Source organism: Anastrepha obliqua, chromosome 4 (genome assembly GCF_027943255.1).
Source record: "Anastrepha obliqua isolate idAnaObli1 chromosome 4, idAnaObli1_1.0, whole genome shotgun sequence".
In the NCBI taxonomy this organism is placed as follows: Eukaryota; Metazoa; Arthropoda; class Insecta; order Diptera; family Tephritidae; genus Anastrepha; species Anastrepha obliqua.
The window spans coordinates 88,098,447-88,119,812 of NC_072895.1; the positions used below are offsets into that span (position 1 = coordinate 88,098,447).

Genomic DNA, 21,366 nt, shown 5'->3' on the forward strand with positions numbered 1-21,366 from the left:
AAATCGAAATTATTTACCACAGAGCCTACATATAAGTAAGTATTAATATGGTTTGAATACAGTTCTTACATAAAGTAGCTGTGAGGCGAAGTCAGGCATTCAAGTATTTGGAGAAATGTTTATATTTATATTTATTTCCTTGAAATACATTTAATCAAATTATGAGGTGTTACATACATATACATACATATATGTAATAATTTAATTGAGCGCTAGCACACAATATTTCGGCTTTAAACGATTTCTTGTACCATAATTTTCGGCATTTTTTGGAAATTTAAAAAATAATTGGCAACCCTATTCTCGGAAATTATTGCAAACAATTAGTCGGCATACTACAAAATTGTTTCCACTTGTATAGACTTTTTAATAGAATTTTTAACACAATTTTTCGAAAACTAAGTTTAAAGCTACCCTACAGTATTGCCAAACATATGTACATACATATATAGAATTTTCGATAAAATCCTTAAAGATTTAAAGATTTTTTTCACAATACTTATACGCCCATAATTCAGTGTTCATTTCATGACTATCTGACACTCCTATTATCTTTTTAAATTTAAACTGAACTAAAAGTTGGCAGCTCTGTCCATAAAAAAAACGTAAAAAATTATACCAAAGCTCAAAAGGCATTGAATATTTACCGAAAGTAATTATATGTCTTGCGAAAATATTGTTTTTTGTTTTTTTTTTTTAACTGCTCTTTCTTTTGAAGATACATGGCAATACCAGCAAATACTACTTTCAGTTAAGGCTTGTATAAAAGTTTTTATGAGGATACACATCACTAAGTGTATTAAAATTTTAAATTCCTTTCAAGTCAAATAAAAAACAAAAAAACTGATAGCAACCCTGTACATAAAATATAATAAATCATTCAACAAATTCATCAACTGATTTGAATAAAGCAGCATTTGTTAAAAAATAATATAAGATGGTGATATTTTTCACCAACAATTTGAAAACAAAAAATGCATGGTAACCCTAGGGAATATTAATTTTGAAATAGAGCTGGTGCAATATCCTATGACTGACCTACATAATAGTATAATACAAGTATAATTTAAATTTCTTTTTTTTCGAGATAAATTTAACGATATGATGGCAACTCTGTCTTTAAAAGATTCAATAAAAGCATCAAATGCACATCATAGAATCTTTAAAAATAATATTATATAGAAGAAAGTGAGCAGATGCCATGAATGTAGCAAATATAGAAAATTATATTTTGAAACAAAAATTACATGGCAACACTGGAAAATATTGATTTTGAAATTAAATTGGCGCAAAATCCTATAACTGGACACACATAATATAAGTATAATTAAAATTTCAAATTTTTTCGAGATAAATTTAATGAAATGATGGCAACTCTTCCTATAAATAAGATTCAATAAAAGGTTTAAATGCGTGTCGTAAAACATTTACAAAATAAAATTGTATAGAAGAAAGTGATCAGATGCCATGAATGTAGCAGCATTTACTAAAAAAATTATTATTCATTAAATTTATTTGGAAAATTTAGAAAATTATATTGAAAAAAATTGCATGGGAACACTGGGAAATATTGATTTTGAAATCGAGCTGGTGATATAATTAAAATTTTAATTTTTTCACGATAAATCTAACGCATTAATGGCAACTCTGTTTGAAAAAATCTTTTCAAGTTAAATATAACAACAAATTGATGGCAACACTATCCATAAAAAAAATTGGAAAATAATTAAAGCCATGCCATGCCGCATTCATTTAAAGAAAATTAAATTCTCTCCTTTCTTACAAAAAAAAAAACCACATACATGGCAACACTGGCACTCAAGTATATTATTTGTGAATTCAAGCCAGTGCAAAAGCCTTTCATTGAGCGCCTAAGTTTGTGTGCTTACAAAATGTTTATCATTCAATTTTTATTATTCGATGGCAGGCTGCCTAAAAAAGTTATAATTTAATTCAGATATTTATTTTTCACTGATGGATTTTATTTTTTATTTTTTTATTTATTTTAACAAAAAGGTTTGGTTTCGAAACATCTCTATTCGCACATCCCAATATTTGCTGCTGAGTGTTTTACTATTTACTTTCCAATCTAAATAAGCCAGTTCTACTCATTTGATCCACATTTTTTACCGCCATTTGTGATACTGAAAAAAGTATCGAATGCCAAATACTTTAGTTGCACAAATTTTACAGATTTTTCTTTTCCCACACTCCTACACTACCTTCATATGGTAGTTCTTATACGCACACACACACACACTTATACATATGTAACAAACGTCTATGGGCATATAAACGAAGCCCAAAGAAACTCATTTTATCGGTTGTGCCTTGACGACTACTACTAAACTGTGTAGCTAAATTCATACATTCATTGAGTAGCCACAAATCGAAGCTTCTTATAATAGACAAATATACAAATATACATACATACACATTTGCATGCACATATTCCATTTTACAGCTGTCACAGTGACAGTGGCAAATATGCAAATTTTTTCATGGCAATTTATGAGCACAAAAAGAAGCCAGTTAAAGAAAGCTTAGAAAGCAACCAGCAGGAATAAAAAATTTATGCGCATATGGAATACCAAAAAAAAAAAAAACACAAAACACAGACAATAAAATAAAATAAATTTGCAAAACTTGCGGGTACAAAATTATGCTTTGTAGTTTGCTGATAAGAGTTGAAAAGTGGCTGACGTTTTTTATTTGTTTATCTTTATTTTTTTTTGTGTTTTTCCAAATAGCTGAGGAAATTTTATGGAAGACAGGTTTTATTTGTAAATATTTTTATGACTTTTCAGGGTACATCTGTATGTATCTTTGCATTGGCAAATTTTCTTACTTCCATTGTAAAAGTAAATTAAAATATTTGAAAGCACAGAAGAAATGTGTGAAAAATATATTTTTGTGGGCTTCAAATGTTAATATTTTATTTATATTTTTCCTATTTTGATGGGCAAGCAAATTGTGGCCACAATACTGTGCAACCTTACAGGAGCTCAGCCGCAATTTATATTCAACTCTTCCAAGCTTATTTCTTACAGTTTTTTGCTTCATTAAATAACAGAATTAAATTAAATCCATTTTATTTGTACGCATTCGGTTGTGTACTTTCGGCAATTGACAGACATTCCTTCATATAGACGCCGCACCTCGGCTAGCAGTGACAAACCAACGAGAGAAAAACGCTCCAGTTTTTCTCTTTAACATTTGAACCATTGCGTTAACAAATACCAAAGGCAAAGGAGGCGCAGATCGGCCAAACATTTTGTACACATTCGCCATTATTTTAGATATTTTAAGAGCTTCAAAGTAGCAAAAACGGATCACACACGCCAAAAATATACAAAAAAGAAACTGGAGGAAGCGACTTGAAGTGTCTCAATTGGCAGTTAAGCCTCTTCCGGAATTAACGTTAGGGAAGATAATGCTTTGATTGATCAGATTGGAAAGAATGCTTTCAGATTGCAAAGCAATAGTTTATCGTTTTAGCAGACGATTGATTCTGCCACCTACTGCCAACAATTCATGAGATTAAACTAAGCAATCCAGGTAAAGCGATCAGAGTTGATCAACAGGAAGGAGACCTATTCCATCATCACAACGCCGGATTACTATGTTTTTTGACAGACATGGCAGTAACTAAGAAAGCTTAGCTGAGAAGTTTGGTAACATCAACCATACAGTGCTGCCTTACATCCTCAGGCTGTCAGAACTTTCCTCTTCAGCGAAATTTCATAGTGGAGTAAAATTCAATTCAATAAAGGTGTGTAAAATGTGTTCCAGCAAGTGTTTCTTCAGAAATTCCATATTGATGGAATAACGTACATATTTACTAGAAAATGGCAAAAGTCCGACTATCTAAATGGTATATATTTTGTTTAATAAAATTCATTAAAATTATTAAGTTGACTCACATTTTTTAGCCAGCTTTATAGGCACAAAATCTATCAAAATTTCCATTTAATGAACCATTCCATGAACCTGATTCACAAGTCGATATCGAGTAGATTTAGCCTCAAAAACTAAAAAATTTCAGGCCAAATTAAGCTTCGTCATCGAGAAATTATTAAAAACATGTCTTAGTAAATTTTATGGTCACAAAATGTATCAGAATTTCCTTGAATTGAAGACCTGGTATACCAAACTGATGTTCATCATTGAGAAATTAAATTATTTTTAATTTAAAGTAAAATCTTCTTGGCATTATTGGCTAAAATATTAGGTCAATGATGGTATCCCACAAACTAGCGAGGTAACTTAAACCTCGACCACGACGGTAGCGTATAACACGAGAGTACAGCTCGAAATCTCGCCTCAACTTAGTAAAGGTTTAACTCAGAAATACACAAACTCTACAATATCTTCTGAACACATGAAAATCGGACACCAGCAAAGCTGAAGCCATTGCGTAAAGCAAGCAAAAGATTCCAACAGCAAAGGACAAGTTAATTAGCGACATTTCTAAAACCTACGTTGTTATTCGGCCACTTTGGGAATGCCTCCAGGGCATGCAGTCACAAAAGGCTCACATATTTTTCGATGTGAAAACACTGCTAAAACTCAGCTTTAGAATTGACAGAACTACCTATCATCATTACTCTTAAATGCGTAGTGGTAAAGTCAGACTGCCTATAGTCGCAGCTTCGTTTTCTTTGTTCTTCTATTTTTCTCTTTTCTTCAAGCTGATCTTCCATCAAGATCAACTCAAAGGACCTGATGACTAAAATGCGCATGACATCATAAAGAAATTAAAATCAAAATATTTACTCTATCACTAACCACCATCCACTCACACGCTTGAGTAGAACTTCCAAACCACATTGATTCGCGAAAATCAACAGAGGAAAATTTGCACAAAAGTTTTGTGCTCATAAAAAATTATTGCAAAAACTTTTTAGACATTTCATTGACAGAGGTTCATTAATTTTACAACGATAAAGGCGGTTGTGATTGTTGTTCTCTTTTCCATAGTTGTTTTGCCGCCAGTTGTTGTTAGTGCCGCTTTAAAATTGCATTCAACAAAGTTATTGATGATGAAGTAGTACAAAGGGGAATGCGAGCAAAAATTAAACGATACTAAAAAATCAAGAATCAACTGGAGCCTCAACAACACACCCAATAGCCTAAACTTTACTTTGGGTGTTGAGCTCGTAGCTGTGCAACCAATAAAAATGGCTGCTCACGAGCAGAAAAAGTGTCATTAACAGGTAAGCGAAGGAGTACGAGTAAAGGCCGTGAAGTGGTAAGTAGCAGAAGGGAGGGAGCTGCGCGCTAGACAAGCAAATGAGCAGTCACTAGAGAGCAAAAACACGGCCACAATAAGTACACAACACAACACCAGCAACGATGAAAGCAAAGCGACGTGAAATGAAAAGAAAGAATGGACTATGTAGAAGACGGCACGGCGTATACGCAACCATATTTTTATATACTCCACTATAAGTACATGCATATATTCACTTGTATGCATATATATACGTATATACTTGTACATAGTGTGCATGAGAAAATCCTTTAAGATAGCGCGACTTGAGTTAGTGGCTAGAAAATCAAGGCAAACGCGCCGCACAAGCCAAACCCAACTAAAAGCAAACGCCAAACAGCAGTTAGTGGTTAGGCGAATAGAAAAGCCGAATAATAGTAATAAAAACAACAGCAGCAACAACAACATCAACAGAGGCGCGCAGGAAGGTGTTGCACTCAAACGAGCGACCAACACCCAACTCTTTTGCCGCAACGAATTCATTAATTATAATTAAAATGTAGCGACGACGAAAGCCAGCGCCGACAAAGAAAAGTACGAAAGGCAAAAGTAAAGTCAAGTTAAGTGTATGTGTGTGTGTGTATATGTAAGTAGCAGAAATAATGGTTAAAGTAAATAAATAAATAAATAAATAAGAAAAAATAAAAACCGGCGGCATTAAGCGTTTCGGTTATCCTGTTTATACACTCTAGCCTCGTTCGCGGTGTGAGGGTCCCTCGACGCTTGTAGCAAATTCCCTAACTCATTATAAAAACAAGTGTAGTAAAACCAAAAAAGTTGTACTAAATTCTATTTATGCGCAGAATTCAAGAAGTTTGCAAGTAGAAATGTAAACTTGATGTATACAAATTAATATCAGCAAAAAACCAAATTGAGCTGCATGGCGTATGAGCAACACTGGCAAGAGATACTTTTTAGTGTTGAGATTTTTGAAGTGAAAACTTGAGTATGCACAAGCGGAATGTTTGTGTGTAAGACAAATTAGAAGAAAGTGATGAAGATTATGCAAAAAAAAAGCAACAACACCGCCAATTAAACTAAAATTGGTTAGAGCGCGAAGAAGCGATAAAATATTGCACGTAATTAAAATGTGTCTGCAACGACGGCGGTAATTGATGTTGGAATTTTGTAATAAGCAACAAAGCCGCAGTAGATGCGACGAATTGATAATGATAGAAGGAGGTAATAAAAGGTTAGTGATAAAGGCAGACGAATGGGGCCGGGGACTTAAAAAATCACTCATTACAAGTAGGGAGCTTAGAAAATAACAACTAAGCAACAAAAAAGAAGACAAAGTTTAAGTCCTGGAGACGGAACATAGTTCCACTAACTCCAAAAGAGCTCTTATTTTGTAAAAGCACAAACAAAGCATGCTATAAGAGCTGCTAGCATGGTCAAGCCCAACTCCCCCTCCCTGAACTTTTACTTATCATGAATATTGAATTTTTTTTCTCACTGGTCGAGAAGGGAGGAAAGACCATTAGTTAGGTAGTGCAACAGGGGGCGGTGAATACAACCAAAACCAAATATCTACAACCAAAGCCAACCAATGTAGCGAAGTCTAATAAGTCTGCATACAAATGTTTCGAAGCATTATTTGATTGAAGGATAAGACCCCATCAGGCAATGACGCTTAGTGAAATAGTTGGCACAAAAGCAGTGGCAAATGCTGGTAAAAAGGGGTAGTTAATAGAAAAATTAATGAAATGAGTAGAATAAAGAAAATTCGGAAATTAGGAAGGAAAAGAAAAAGGAACGCAAAGCCAGCTAAAGTAAAAGCTGGAAAATGAAGTTAAATTCAAGGCATTTGCTTAAGAATTCGAAAGCAGTGATTACTTTGGGCAATTGCTTGCGCAAGAATGTTGTCCCAAATATAGCAAATTACAATAAAGTCTATATACCCGTTAGTGAGGTACAAAATACAATAGTTTCGTTTAAATTTATTCACTTTTATTTAATTTTTTTTTTTATTTCTACTCTATGTATGTACAAATATTGTGATCTGAGATGGAGGCAAAAGTAGGCGTGTCAGCACATTTTCCATGCAATTAAATTTGTTTGCAGTTAGCAACAAGGTCGATTAGAGCGCTAAGAATTGAAAGAAGTAAGCTGAGGTACGAAGTAGAAAGGCCAGCTATGTAAAGCGGAAGAGATACGTTTGTAAGTATGTATTTCATTGTATTGTATATACAACAAGTACAAGCACAGGAGCTTTTAAAAAATGAAATCACACAACAAAAGTCTACTGAGTTGGCACTTTTTGTCGTCATTAGCCTACAGTCAATAAAAAAGCACATAAGAAAGGTAATACAAATTTGTTCCTATGGAAGAAAGGAAAGAAAATGCTTACTAAGCACAAATTTCGAATTCATTGAATGGATGTATTGTGCCACAGGTATTTTTTCATCCAAACACATCGGAGTAGACAACAAATAAGCAGACGTTTTGTAAAACACAATTTTTGAGCAAAATTTATTCAAGCAAAATTCAACTTGTAATCGTTTGGATGAATTGTTAAACAAAACTTTTATATCACGCACGAGACTTCTATAGTGAAATTTTCATTTCAAAAATATGTCATGAAAAGATTTTATAAAACCGTAAGCTTTTGCTAAAAGCGAGAATAGTGCGAAAAAATGTTACATTCGTCGAATAGACGAACCGAAGCACAAATATTTTTTCGAATGAGTTAAAAGAACAAATTTTTTGTGTCTTGTTAATATCTGTACAAGCAAAAACACAGCCTACATTCAAATTAAAATCTATTTAAACCAGCTAAATATCAACTCGTTAACTCCCAGGCCATTTTGGCATTTCTTTTCTCCCCACTGAGTACCGAGAATTTATCACCAAACCAGTTTGTACACCAATTCGACAGTCAAACTAGCAAGACTAATTATCAAAAATTTCGCTTCATTCATTTTAAATTATTTATAGGTAGCGAAATGTGTTCAGTTATTTAGTAAAAACCTGACTCAGCTGAATATAAAAGGCATCTAACAGGTTCCAGTTTGGCTCGAGAAATAATAATTTGTGCAATTAAGTTCAATAAATATTAATCTTTGCATTTAAAAATATTAATGCAAGCATTCAGTGAGTTGCTGATTATCTCAAATTGTTTTCAAATTAATATTTTAAAAATAATGGAAATAAAAAAGTACAACTCATACAGCGAATGCCGAACGGTGACCTTCTAAGTAACCAATAACACAAACTACAAAAAGTAGAAGGTTTTAATTAATTAAAATTTCAATCGAAATTTCTAATTATGCGCTTAACGCAAAAAAAAGTTGTGAACAAAAAATGTCAACCAATTAAAGGACTACGGAAAGAAGTCAATACTTGTAACTTAGGTATAGGGAATAGAGTAAATAATAATGATAAAAAATAATGCATTTTTAGATTCAATTAAACAGATAAATTAACCAAAATATTACTACCAACACAAACGAAATGCACTGTGACTACGAAAAACTACTCTGTAAAGTAACTCCTATGTGCTTGCCTTCATTCGGATTTTGCAGGCGAAATATATAAAAATACTTTTTCATACAAGAAATATAAATTATTTAGTAAGCATACAAAACTAACTTCAAGCTACTTTTTCGAAAAGTTTAAATTTGATAGTAGATAAACAATAGAATATTCAATATTAGATGTGCTTAATTAAATAGGAAAGATAGCTTTAAGATACTATTTTGAGAAATTTGTGAAAATACGCAGGCAAGCGGAATGAATGCATGATAACAGAAAAGTTAGTTAATTGAACTACTTAAGATTTTTTTTTTGCGAAAAGCTACAAAATAACTAGAAGAAAATTTTTCAACTTCACTATATCGCACTTTCAAAGTTTCACACTAACAAAAGCTGATTTAACACTAAACCTACCATGGACGGTTAAACTTTTTGTCAGAAGTTCTTAGAAATAACATTATTAAATCGTCGTTTGCCTTCACGACTTTTATTAAAAAATACATCGAATGTATTTTTCAAGATTTACTCTTCTGCTAATTGTTTTGCCGAGAAATATATGTGATCTTAATAATGTATATAATATTTTTAAGACGGGTCATTCGACCCACTTTGGTAGGAATAGGAATACATAAAATATCGGTAGGTTTAGTGTTAAGGCTTCGTATGCACAGTGTACGAAATTTTATCTAATTCGCTAAAATTTATTGAATTTCTTAAAGAATTTGTGATTTGTAGCAGAATTGCCAACTTTCATTGTCTAACACTAGCACACAAGGTGGCGCAAAATTAATCATGCTATCGGAAGATTATTAATTTTTGGTACTTGTGAAGCAGACAAGCAATGGAATGCGTAAAGATTAAAATAAAGATTTCCATCACTCGAAAATATTTTTTTTTTTGTATTTAATAAAAAAAAAGTTATTCAAAAACAAATTGGATGATTAATTTTGTGCCAACTTGCATATATAGAAGTAAAAAACTATATTTTCCACAACACTATCTGCTCGTATTTCTTATATCATGATAGATACAAAAGCATCTTGCAGGTATAAAAGTATCTTGGAGATACAAAAGTATTTTGGAGTTATAAAGGTATCTCATAGATGCAAAAGTATCTTGCAGTTATAAAAGTAGCTTGCAGATACAAGAGTATCTTGCAGTTATAAAGGTATCTTGTAGATGCAAAAGCATCTTGCAGTTATAAAAGTATCTTGTAAATACAAAAGTATCTTACAATTATAAAAGTATCTTGGAGATACAAAAGTATTTTGGAGTTATAAAAGTATCTTGCAGATACAACAGTATCTTGTAGATGGAAAACTATCTTATAGATACAAAAGTATATTGCAGTTATAAGAGAATCGTCCAGTTGTAAAAGTATACTGTGGATACAAAAGTATCCTGCACACACAAAACTATATTGTAGATACAAAAATATCTTGAAGATACAAAACTATCTTGCAGTTATATAAGTATACTGTGGATACAAAAGTATCTTGCAGATACAAAGTTATCTTGTAGATACAAAAGTATCTTGTAAATACAAAAGTATCTTGTACTTATAAAAATATCTTGCAGATACAACAGTATCTAATAGATGCAAAAGTGTCTTGCAGTTATAAAATTCGCTTTTTGGTAGATACAAAAGTAACTCGCAGATACAAAAGTGTCTTGTTATAAAATTCTCTTGTCGATACAACAGTACCTAGTACATACAATAGTATCTCGCAGATACAAAAGTGTCTTACAGTTAAAAAATGATCTTGCAGTTATAAAAGTATCTTCCAGTTATAAAAGTATCTTGTAGATACAAAAGTATCTAGTATAAACAAAAGTATCTTGCAGATATAAAAGTATCTTATAGATACAAAAATATATCATAGTTATTTTAGCGAAAATCCATGTAAACAGATTTAGGTCTCTGGCGTATAAAATTTGGAACCATAAATTTTTATAAGGAAAATATTTAAAATTGTTAATTTTTTTTTTTCGAAAATCCATTTATGCTGCTAACAATCCGCTATCCAACGCAATATGCCCCTCAGTGCACAATTCAAAGCAAAAACTGCAGCTGTTTACGTGTAGTTGCAAAAAGCAACGCACAACTACTAACACACGAGCACAATTGCAGTAAATGCGCTTAATAGTAGCCGCAATAAATTTTTAACATGAAAATCTACATTTCGTTTGTCGGCTTGCTTACTTCAAAAATGTATTCAAACACAATTACGCTAATTCCAAGCATTCAACTGCTACTGCTTTTCATTTTTTAAGTGCATTTCGTTTGTTTTTCTTTCACTTGTGAATTTTCAACAATTTCCAAACAAATTTTCCTTCTTTTGTCTTGCATCAAAAATGCACTAAAATTTCTTAATAAAAACTTTCACAAAAATATCTCTGTCAAATACTATGTATACGTAGTAGGTATGTTTCAATATTCACCTCTGTCACTGTAGAAATCGAATCCTCGTTCCAGACCAATACAGTCACCAAAATTTGTCGCTGTTGTTGTGGTTGTCGTTACCGATGAACTATCACTATTACTATGATGATTGTAATGATTACTGCTATTATTGTTGTTGCTATTATTATTGTTGTTGCTACTGCCATTCGTATAGATATTGTTGAAGTAGGCATTGGTATTATTGATACCGCCGCCGCTGCTGTTTTGCAATTGATGCGGTCCAACGGGATAATCCATGAGTGAGGCAGGTGGTGTCGGCTGATAGCAATATAAATCCATTTATGTTGTTGGTAATTTAAGCGCTTTTTTTATTGTTAAGCGAAGGTAATGCGTTGGTTACTTTTCAAGTACTCTTTGTAGGTGAGGTGTAAAAGGTTTGATTTTATGCGAAATTAAATGAGATTTTAAAATTTGTTTTGAAAATAAACGAGAAACTTTATTTTAAGGCCATTTTATATTCTGTTACATTTGTGCCGCCTACTGGCAGAAAATATGGAGCGCGTGAAATGTAGTTTGTTTCCACTTTTTTTATTTTTTTATTTTTTTTGGCAGGTGCAGGGTTTCTAAATTGTTTTAATGGGTTGGCTCAACAAATAACTCGCTGCTTCCTACGTTCTTATTGCAGTTTCATTTTAGTTTTCGAGTTATTATCATTCGTTTAGTTTTTCTTGCTAATATTTTTTTTTGTCCCTTAATATCCTTCTTTTTTTCCACGCACACTTTCTTGACCTTTTGTGCCAAAATTTACTGTGATTCTACTTGTAAAAGTTTGCTGTATATTTGCAATCTCTTTGCTCCTCCTCCCTGCTTCTCAACGTTTTTACACATTTCTCTCGCCGAAAACCCCCATCAGTTGGCCAAATCCTCTTCGTCGTTTGTCTGCTTGCGCCTGTAAGCTGCTAAGCGCTTGTTTTTATTGTTGCTGTTGTTCACTGTCTGGCGTAACTGCGTACACGCATACAAATGAGCCCGCAGGGAGGCACAATTAAGCGAGTATCTGCAGACGCAATCGAGCAAAAAGAAAAACTATTTATTTTTATTTGCCATTTCTGTTACTAGCAGCTCTTAGTTTATTTGGCTGCAAGTGGGTATTGTTGTTGTACATGCAATACACTCTCCGCTTTCTTAAACAGAGCAGACACCAAAGGAATTTAAACTTAGTACAGTTCAATTTTGCTTAGCTGTTCGTTCTTCTTTTTTTATGATGGCTGACTGTTGTGTCTATGACAGGCTGTTGTTGTTTTTTACTTATTCTTGAACAGACCTTGAGCAGACAGTTACAACCAGCAGCAGCAGCAGCAGCAGCACCAGTTATGTCGATAGTTAATACGAACGAAAAAAGAAAATTAAGTGAAATGCCAGACGCACCTTCGGGATGACGACACATACGCCAAGCCAAGCACAACACCGCAAATATTCTGGCGCATCGACAAGCAAGTGGGTGGTGGTTGGTAATGTATCTGTCGGATGCTGATATCTAACTTTTATGTAAGTTTTAAACGCCAGTGGCGCTAAAGTCGACGCAGCCGGCAGACAAGTCAGCAGTCTGTTGATAAGCAGCGAATATTACTGGAAGCAGCAGACGCCAGTAGAGGCGACTAGGCAAGGTGGCGAAGAAGCGGAGTACAATTTCTACGTGTCGGCTGCTGATCCTTAAGACGAGTAGGCAAGTACGTGACGCTTCTGCTTACAAGTGTTCTTTCTTGTTGTGGTTGTTGTTGTTGTGCATTTTATTATTATTCTTGTGCGACACTGACTTCTTCATGCGCCTTTTTATGGCAGTGTATTCGTTTTGTGTCTTTGCGTTTTGGTTTCTTTTTGTATTTTTTTTTTTATTTTTTGTGGCTTCTTACTTTTCGCCAACACACGTCGTCGTCTGCCTTGCTTCTTCTGGTTGCTCGCTCTCCGTTTTCGGCGTAGCTTGCTTTCTGCAATCGCTGGCTGACTGTTTGCTGTCCTTCGCTTGGCTGCTTTGGAAAAATTTTCGGTTTTATTTTGTTATTTTTATTTTGTCGCAAAATTTTTTATTTAATTTTTGTTTAATTTCTGATATTTATTATTTTTATTTTGTTGTTTGGTACGCTTTTGACACTGGCGTGTATGCTTTGTTTTTTGGCTATTTATGCAGTTGGCGTATTCCTACACATTTGCAGCGCTGTCGAATTCAGTAATAAAATTGTGAATACGAAATTTTTTTGAAATTTTTTATAGCAATTTTTTGATCTGAATTTTTTTTATTTTTAATTTATTTGTTTTGTTTTTGTGAAACTTTTAATTTAAAATAAATGCTTTCCCTTTTTGCATATGCGTAAATTTTCTCTTAAAACAAATTTCTTTTTAAATAATTTGATTTTTATTTCCACAAAAATATTAATTTAAAATTTTATTTACGCACCAAAACTATTTTCGTACCCAGCGCCACTTCAGCCAGCTAAAAGCATATCGGATTTTTTTATTTTCACATGTAATTAAAAAAGTATTTCACAATTACTTTTTCGAAAATGTTTTTATTTTTATTTCATTTGCTCAAACAAGCGGAAATGCACTTTTCCCACGCGATAGAAGCCCGTCCGCAACGTTCCAACTAGCCGCTAGTCAGACACACACACATTTCGAATTGAAGGCGCGCACACAAACACACACACATGAGCCACTGAGTTGTTGTCGTTGAAATTGCACTTTTGTGGTAAATTTTTTAAACCAAAAATAAGTGAACAAAATATTTAGCCGCATAGGCTGCTATTGTTGTTGTTGTGAAAATTGCACTTGATATTTGCCTTAACGATTTTGCATGCACTCGTAAACGAGTTGTTGTTGTTGTTGTTGTTGCTTTAGTACTCCAATAGCATGTAGGTAGTCGCGCTCGATCGCGCCGTAATTCACACCAAATATCGCGCCGCGTCGAAACTAACGTCAACGCAAAAGAAAAACTTCCGAAAATCGCTAAATATGTTTTTACAATAACAACAGCGCCGCTAACGAACACGCGTTTTCACAATTGCTGGTTGCTTTGTTTTTGTTATTGTTATTCTTATTTGTATTTGTATTTTCTAGTTAGAATATTTTTTTCTAATATTTTTTTTTTCAAAAGTTGTAGGTACTTTGTAATTGGTATTTTTCAGATACTTTTATTGCAGGTTCGAAAATATATTTGATTATTTCTTAATGCATCACTCAAATACACATCAATAAAGATTTGATGTTTTCTTTCACATGTCCCTATGTAATATGTTTATACACATTTAACTATGTATGTATGTATGGATGTAACTATATTTGTAGTGTCGCAGCACTGTGAGTAGAGTATAGTTTCTAATTTGCTATTGTTGGAAAACGGTCTCGCTCGCCTCTGCCTCTACGCTGCCGTATGTATAGTATATGTCTGTATATTAACCGAATTATACACCGTTAGCGTTGAAGTCCAAACAAACACTGAAATCAATGAAAGCGATTCCAAGCAGACAACACCAATAGCAGACGATGATACAGGCGAGGCAAGGCAACACAATGCAAAGCAGCGCAAACGCTGTCGTAGTGAATTGTATGTATGAAAATTCACCATAGCTGGCGTCAAACGCTCGCGCACATGAATACATGAACACACACACACACCCATACAAACGCACACCCTTGACTTTCTGAGCTCTGTTGTTGAGTTGCTTGCTGCTCACAGCAGTTGATAGCAGCAGTTAACTTAACATTTGTTTATTTTATTATTTTCTTTGTAGCGCTACTGCGGCCTCTCTTGCCACCACCGCCGCCACCATTATCAGAGCTGCAATCACTTTCTCAACATATCATATATTGCATTTTAAAGACACTTCACCACTTGCCGCTTCACACAACACTCACTCACGATTCGCTCATGTTTCGCCCACCGTTCTACACCACGATAGCTCTTACTCATTACGCTGATTACACCTTTTCAATGCTCTTTCTTTTTTGTTCCTTTTGCACGCTTTATCGGTCATTTTTACTTTACATTTGACATTATACATATTTACTTTGCACCTTGTACACCGCGACCGTAGACAACTAAATGCCAGAGCAGTTGGTGCACGCTCTCTCATTCAACACGACCACTTAATAGAGACACAATTCACCACACATTCAATTTAGTGAAGATTTAAAGTGTGTTGAATACTTTGGAACACAATGCGTAAAGTAGTTAGAATGAATTGGCGACGCCACGACGTTGCTGATTGTAGCCCTACAACAAGCCGAATAGGGTGCAGTTAAGTGTGTTTGTTGTTGCTTCTCATTACAGATGACCACCTCACCATACACACATAAAATCTCTGAGCAGAACAAATGCTAAACCTAACTCAGCTGTCATGCAAATCTCTCTCTTTACTCTGCAGACTTCTCGTATGCCGCTCACAACTCCGCATGAAATAAGAAAATCATCACATCAAATAAGAAAATCATCATATCAATTCAGCGCACATCACATCGGTAGCAAGCCGCATACAAATTGTCAGCTATTGCTGCATTCTTTTGCATCCGAACTGTAAAAAGAATATCCAAAATCGGTTGTAATTTCCATTTACTTGCAGTTGCTCCATTTCGTTTAGTTTTATTTGCATATCCAGCGCAGTTGGACGTTTCGTTTTAGTCAAGCGGAATCCACACAACGTGGTAGCAGTACCTCAAAAACAAAATGTGCAGATTTTTGTTTTTGCACGTATTTTGTTTTTGCAACTTGGTGATTTGAGTGTCAAAATTTCAATTAGAATGTAAGCAAATTACAACAAAAAAGCAGGTCACTCACTGAAATCACCAAATCGCATGACAAAGAAGTAACGTTCCCACGACTCGTTTCCAAGTCACGGAACGACGCGAATTTATATCCGGTCATGGATTGTCACTCCAGCAGCATTTCCCGTACATGTATGGGGAATGCTTATGCTGCTATAACAACAACAACGCCAAATATTAAAAACAACCTCGTGGAGGGAAGGGCTGATTACATCATCCCAACGATAACATTCAATAGGAATTTTGCCACTCTCCTTCCATCTCCAGAGAAATGGAGTAAGGAACTTTTACTAAAACCTTCGACACTACAGCCAATACAAATGGTTCAAAAATCGATTGTAGTGCTGAAGCTGTAAGTTATTCTGTTTTGTTGCTTTCCTTGTGTTCCTTTACAGTTCGAACGCAAAAAGAATATGGATTATGGCTTATGGATTTCAAGAAATGTAAATATCACATCGCCTCCTCATCACATCGTAAATGCGCAAGCATCACCTGTGCGATTTTTCTTGTTCAATAGACGTGGCTGCTTAAATGCAAATGTATGTATGTATGTATGCCCACATGTGGTTGATATGTGTACTAAACATAGATCTCATAGCACTTTGATAAGATTTTATCACGCTTTCCTTACATCATGTAATACCCCAACATGTGATACCACATCATATGATACCCCATCACGTGATGCGTAAATATAAACTTTCAAAAATTAGCGCGATTTTTGAACCACTTGAAACTTTTACTTTATTATACTAAAATTTAATTGGCCATAAAACTGCGTACCTATTTTTTTAATGGTGATTAAAAAATTGTAATTTTTATGAAACTTTGTCGCGTTTTTATAATTCTTATATGTGCAATGTTCGAATCTTTGATTTGATATTTGTTATAGAATGAACTATGTTTTTTATAAAACATTTACAAAAGGAAAAAGGAAAAATAAAAAATAAATAAATAAAAGTTCTCACTCTTAACCGGTAAAAATAACGCCTATTTATTATTGTGATCATGGGTGTATATATGTATATAGAAATTGCATTACTACACGAATGGCATATTTTAAAGCTTACAGCAGTTTACTTTATACCGCATATGAAATTACAATGCACGATATCATCAAGTTACAGTATATCAAATCGTATCATGTATATAGCTCCCATATCATATCATAGTTCAACATATCACGTCACAGCTCATCGTATCGCATCACAGCTAATCGTAGCACATCACAATTCATCATATCTCATCTAACACAAAGTCCAGCAGCAAACCAAATTGCATATATTCCATGTCTTATTTTCAGACAAACATTTATTATTAAAGCCGAGAAACTGCTAATTTATCATATCACATTCGCGATATCACATCACGTCGCTTCAACATCGCATCACATCACACCGACATGACACATTACATCATCAACATACAACAAAATTTTTCAACGCTCTATACATACATATATCGAAACCTTTTCTTATCACATCATCCTTAGGACATCATATCCATCATATCCACGTCAAAGTGAACATCATTCGCAAATCACCTAAACATTATCAACATTACCTGTAAATTCTCCGCTTTCCGACTATCGCCGCTATATTCTCTTTACATTCATATTCTTGAGTATTTCAATTGCATTGCCTGTCTCTCTACGCTCTCTGCACAGTTTTATCATGCGCTCTCACACACACATGCATACATAATTGCCTTTTTCCCACTTTGCAGGTTTACATATCTCAAACTTGAACTCGACCGCAACTTGCCTATGCCGCCCGTCGATGAATGAAAAATGCCAATGCAGTCAGCCACACTGCTGCTCATACGCGAACTCAACACCGTTGCACAAATACTACAATAAACACCAATCCACACACATTCCTACGTACTAACACTATCATACGAAAAAATCGCATTCAAAATTCGTCTTGTTTGTTTACATGTATTTTTGGTATATTCCAAGTGGTGTTTGTGTGTTCGTTTGTGTATGTGTGCCATCAACTTAGGTGTGCAGTGAGAGTGGTGAGGGTGAGTAGTTCTATTTTTTCTGCACTCTCATTCTACCAACCATCTCTCTATCCCCCAGCAACAACCATACAATCATCTGACACCTCACACATCTCTGTCTTTTTAAAATCTACATCTTTGCATTGCGCCGGCACACACACACACACACATAAGTGCAGGTATTCTCATATTATATGTATAGAATTTTTTCTGCTGTTCTTGCGCCGTCAAACTGACTCGCAGCGGTTTTTTGCGTTTTCTTCTCTTTTTTGAATGCGTTTGTGTGTGTGTGTACAAGTGCAAAGGTGGCATAGCAATAATAACAAAAGGTAGCAAAGTTGAATAAAAGAAAGACATATGTATGTACATTTGTAGAATAAGTAGAAAATAAAAATTATCTAGCAATGTGTGTGTGTGTGTATGTAGCGCGAAAGAAATCGGTGTTTTTCTGTTTGTATGGCTGTATGCCTAAGCGAATCGGCGGCAGCGTACAGTGTAGCAATTTATTGGAATTTTTGTGCGATGCATTGAACTCATTCACCTGACGCAGATAGAGTGATTAGAAAAACAAAGCGAAAGAAATAAAACTTTTACTTTTTTCTAGCGCAAATGCACATGATGAGGTGTGAACACATCCATACATACAAATGTATGTGCGAATATAATATATAAGTCATAAGAGTTCATATCGGCACACGAAAAATGTGCAATTTCATTTCATCATTTCATTTAGATTAGAATAAAAGTTGAATATTTTTAGTTCGTGTTTATAAAAAGAAACCCAAGTGTGTATGTATATGAGTGTACACGTACATACGTACATACATAAATGAGTTTTTAGTTACTTTTCCTAATTTTAAATTTGCCATTAACTATTGAGCTGAATCATCCACTGGGTCAATGCAATCTATCAGAATGCAAAGCTGTTCAAGTTGGGTGGGCGAAAAGTAAAACTAAGGCGAGCAAAAATTATGCATTGCACTTCTCAACTGACTTGCATAATAAAACTCATCTCATAATCATAGAAAAGTTTGTGAAAAATGAAAAAAAATGGGAATTTTTCGTATTACCAAGCAAACGTCGCCGAAATGCGATCGAAACCGATGTGGAGTTTGGGTGGCAAGCGCAGCAGAAACATACTTCGGGTCCAGGGTAACGCTCAAAGCCAGCCCTAAGAAGAAGTATTGGGAGCAGCCTTACTGAAGTCTTACAAACGAAGGATGAGGTTCAACGCATTAGGCAAGGCTAGTTTACTGTAGTGGCAACCTTTATTAGGGCGGCTCTTATACTCTTTGGCATATCTACTATATTCTTCTTGATTGGCGCTATAACCGCATTCATGATTTTGACCGGAGGATGGTGCCATATGTAGATGTCCACGCAAGTGGGGAAAGCCACTGATTGCCATTTACTTGAGATTGGCTAGAACGATTCTTTTGCATATGATCCAAGCAGCTCGCACTTACGAGCTTAGCCCAAGTATCCTCTGGGTAGCTTCCAAACACCCACTCGAGAGCGAGCTAATGTGAGAAGGCGAAGCAACCCAGGAAATCTGGTTGTGCGCTAACCAATGAAAACGAAAACGAAGCCTCGGATGAGAACTGCCTATCTACTATATTGGGGGCTCTAATAATTAACATGCGAAAAGTCACCGTTCGCGCTCGACCGAAAGATTGTTTAAAACTTTCCAAATTTCTGTGCACCTTCCGATAGGCCATTTTCTCTAATTCTGCCCACAAAATGCAGTCCAATGGCTTCAGATCTAAACTTCCAGACGGTCAATCGTCTGCAGCTATGAACCCAGGAATATTGTTTTTTAGCCACTGCTGGGAGGTTTTTGCCTTATGGGCTGGAGCGGAATCTTGCTGCAAGAGACGCAACGCTCTTCAGTGAAGACAGTACTGCTCAACTGCCTCACCACGTCTTCCAAGACATCCTCCTACTACACTCTTGCCCGGTCTTAACTTCTTTTTCGCAGAAATGAAGAGATGTAACGCTTTTACAAGACACTTCCTTAAAAACATTACGGAGGCTGGATTGTAGCCCCGCTAAACCCTTCCAACAACAATTTTTGCGTTTTTAAAGTTTCAACTAGACTTTGTAGTTTTTCTTATTAAAAACTTCTTCAACAGTGAAAATTTTCTCAACTGTGAAAATAATAATTTCATGGCCGTTAACCGCGTACGGCCACTTCAGACGATTGGGAGACACGACGAAACAAACATTCTCGAAACGGAACTTATTCATAAGGTAGTACCCGGTGTGACGAGTTCAAAAAATCGAATTTTCTTTTTTACATTTTTCGGAAGAAAAACATCTTAAAAATCTATATATATAAAAAGAAGTTACATTTCCTTGGTAATCTTATAACTCAAGAACCGCCGAACCGATTAACATAAAAATTTCAGAGTTCTTTTCTATCTTTGAGGAGGTGGTTTGTGTGAAGTTTGATTGAAATCGGTACAGCCGTTCCTGAGTTATGACATTTTATGTGAGTAATGGTTTCCTCTCATACGAAATGCCTGTATGGGAAAAACAACAACAAATACACAGCCGCTTATGAGCGTTTCTGTTGTACTGTTGTGGTTGTAAGTGTATTATGTTAATATTAATTTTGGACGAAAATATAATAAAAACTGGAGCATTCAAGGAACTGGAAAAACATTTTTAACTTTATTTATTTTAGCATAATTTATTTAGCGTAAAAAATTGAAATGGAAATTAAAGAATCAAAGTTTAATTACAAGTTTTTATCGGCTCTTTCACCTTACCTGTATATAGGTGACCACCACAATCAAATTTAAAAAAAGTACAAAAAAGGCTATTGTGACATCTTTAGAAAGTATCTTGAAAAAAATCAACTAATTCAACTGTTTAAACATTTTACGAGTTCTATAAAGAAAACTTAATATGAAAAATTTCTTGCGATATAAAAAAAACATTTTATGTATGGTGGTGCGAAGCCCACTGGGAAATGCTAGTATACTATAAAATTTTCAGACAGAAATTTTAATTATTTTTTAATTTATACCTAAAATAAGAGAGCGCGCCATAGTGTGTATGAAAGCGTGTGACACGGCAGCAGCAGCTGCTCTGACCGTCTTTAAACGCGTTTTTCTCAAAACCATGTTTTCGAAATTTCGGGGAATCACTGACTCCAAACTATTCAACCGATTGGGCTCAATTAACCGTTATTCTAGACACACATATCCAGATCCCGGACCTTTAAAACATTTAATTTTTTTGTAATAAACTATTTAATTTAAACAATTTATGAAGAAAAAAATTAGATTTTGAGAACTTTTTGCACAAGACCGCCATTTTGTTTTTGTTTTTTTTATTTTTATGTATAGTTTAGGTTCGGGACCTAAAATAAAGTCTGCACAATAATAAT

General features: G+C 34.5%; 1 protein-coding gene across 1 annotated transcript in view; it reads right to left on the reverse strand.

The window, feature by feature from the left end:
- The window catches only part of LOC129246455 (putative transcriptional regulator cudA), a 60,360-nt gene extending 47,584 nt beyond the window's left edge, over positions 1-12,776 (reverse strand). The window contains exon 1 of the mRNA XM_054885304.1: positions 11,189-12,776. Coding sequence (XP_054741279.1) covers positions 11,189-11,489 — 301 coding nt within the window. The 5' untranslated portion in view covers positions 11,490-12,776. The remainder of the gene's footprint in view (positions 1-11,188) is intronic.
- Positions 12,777-21,366: the final 8,590 nt, after the last annotated feature.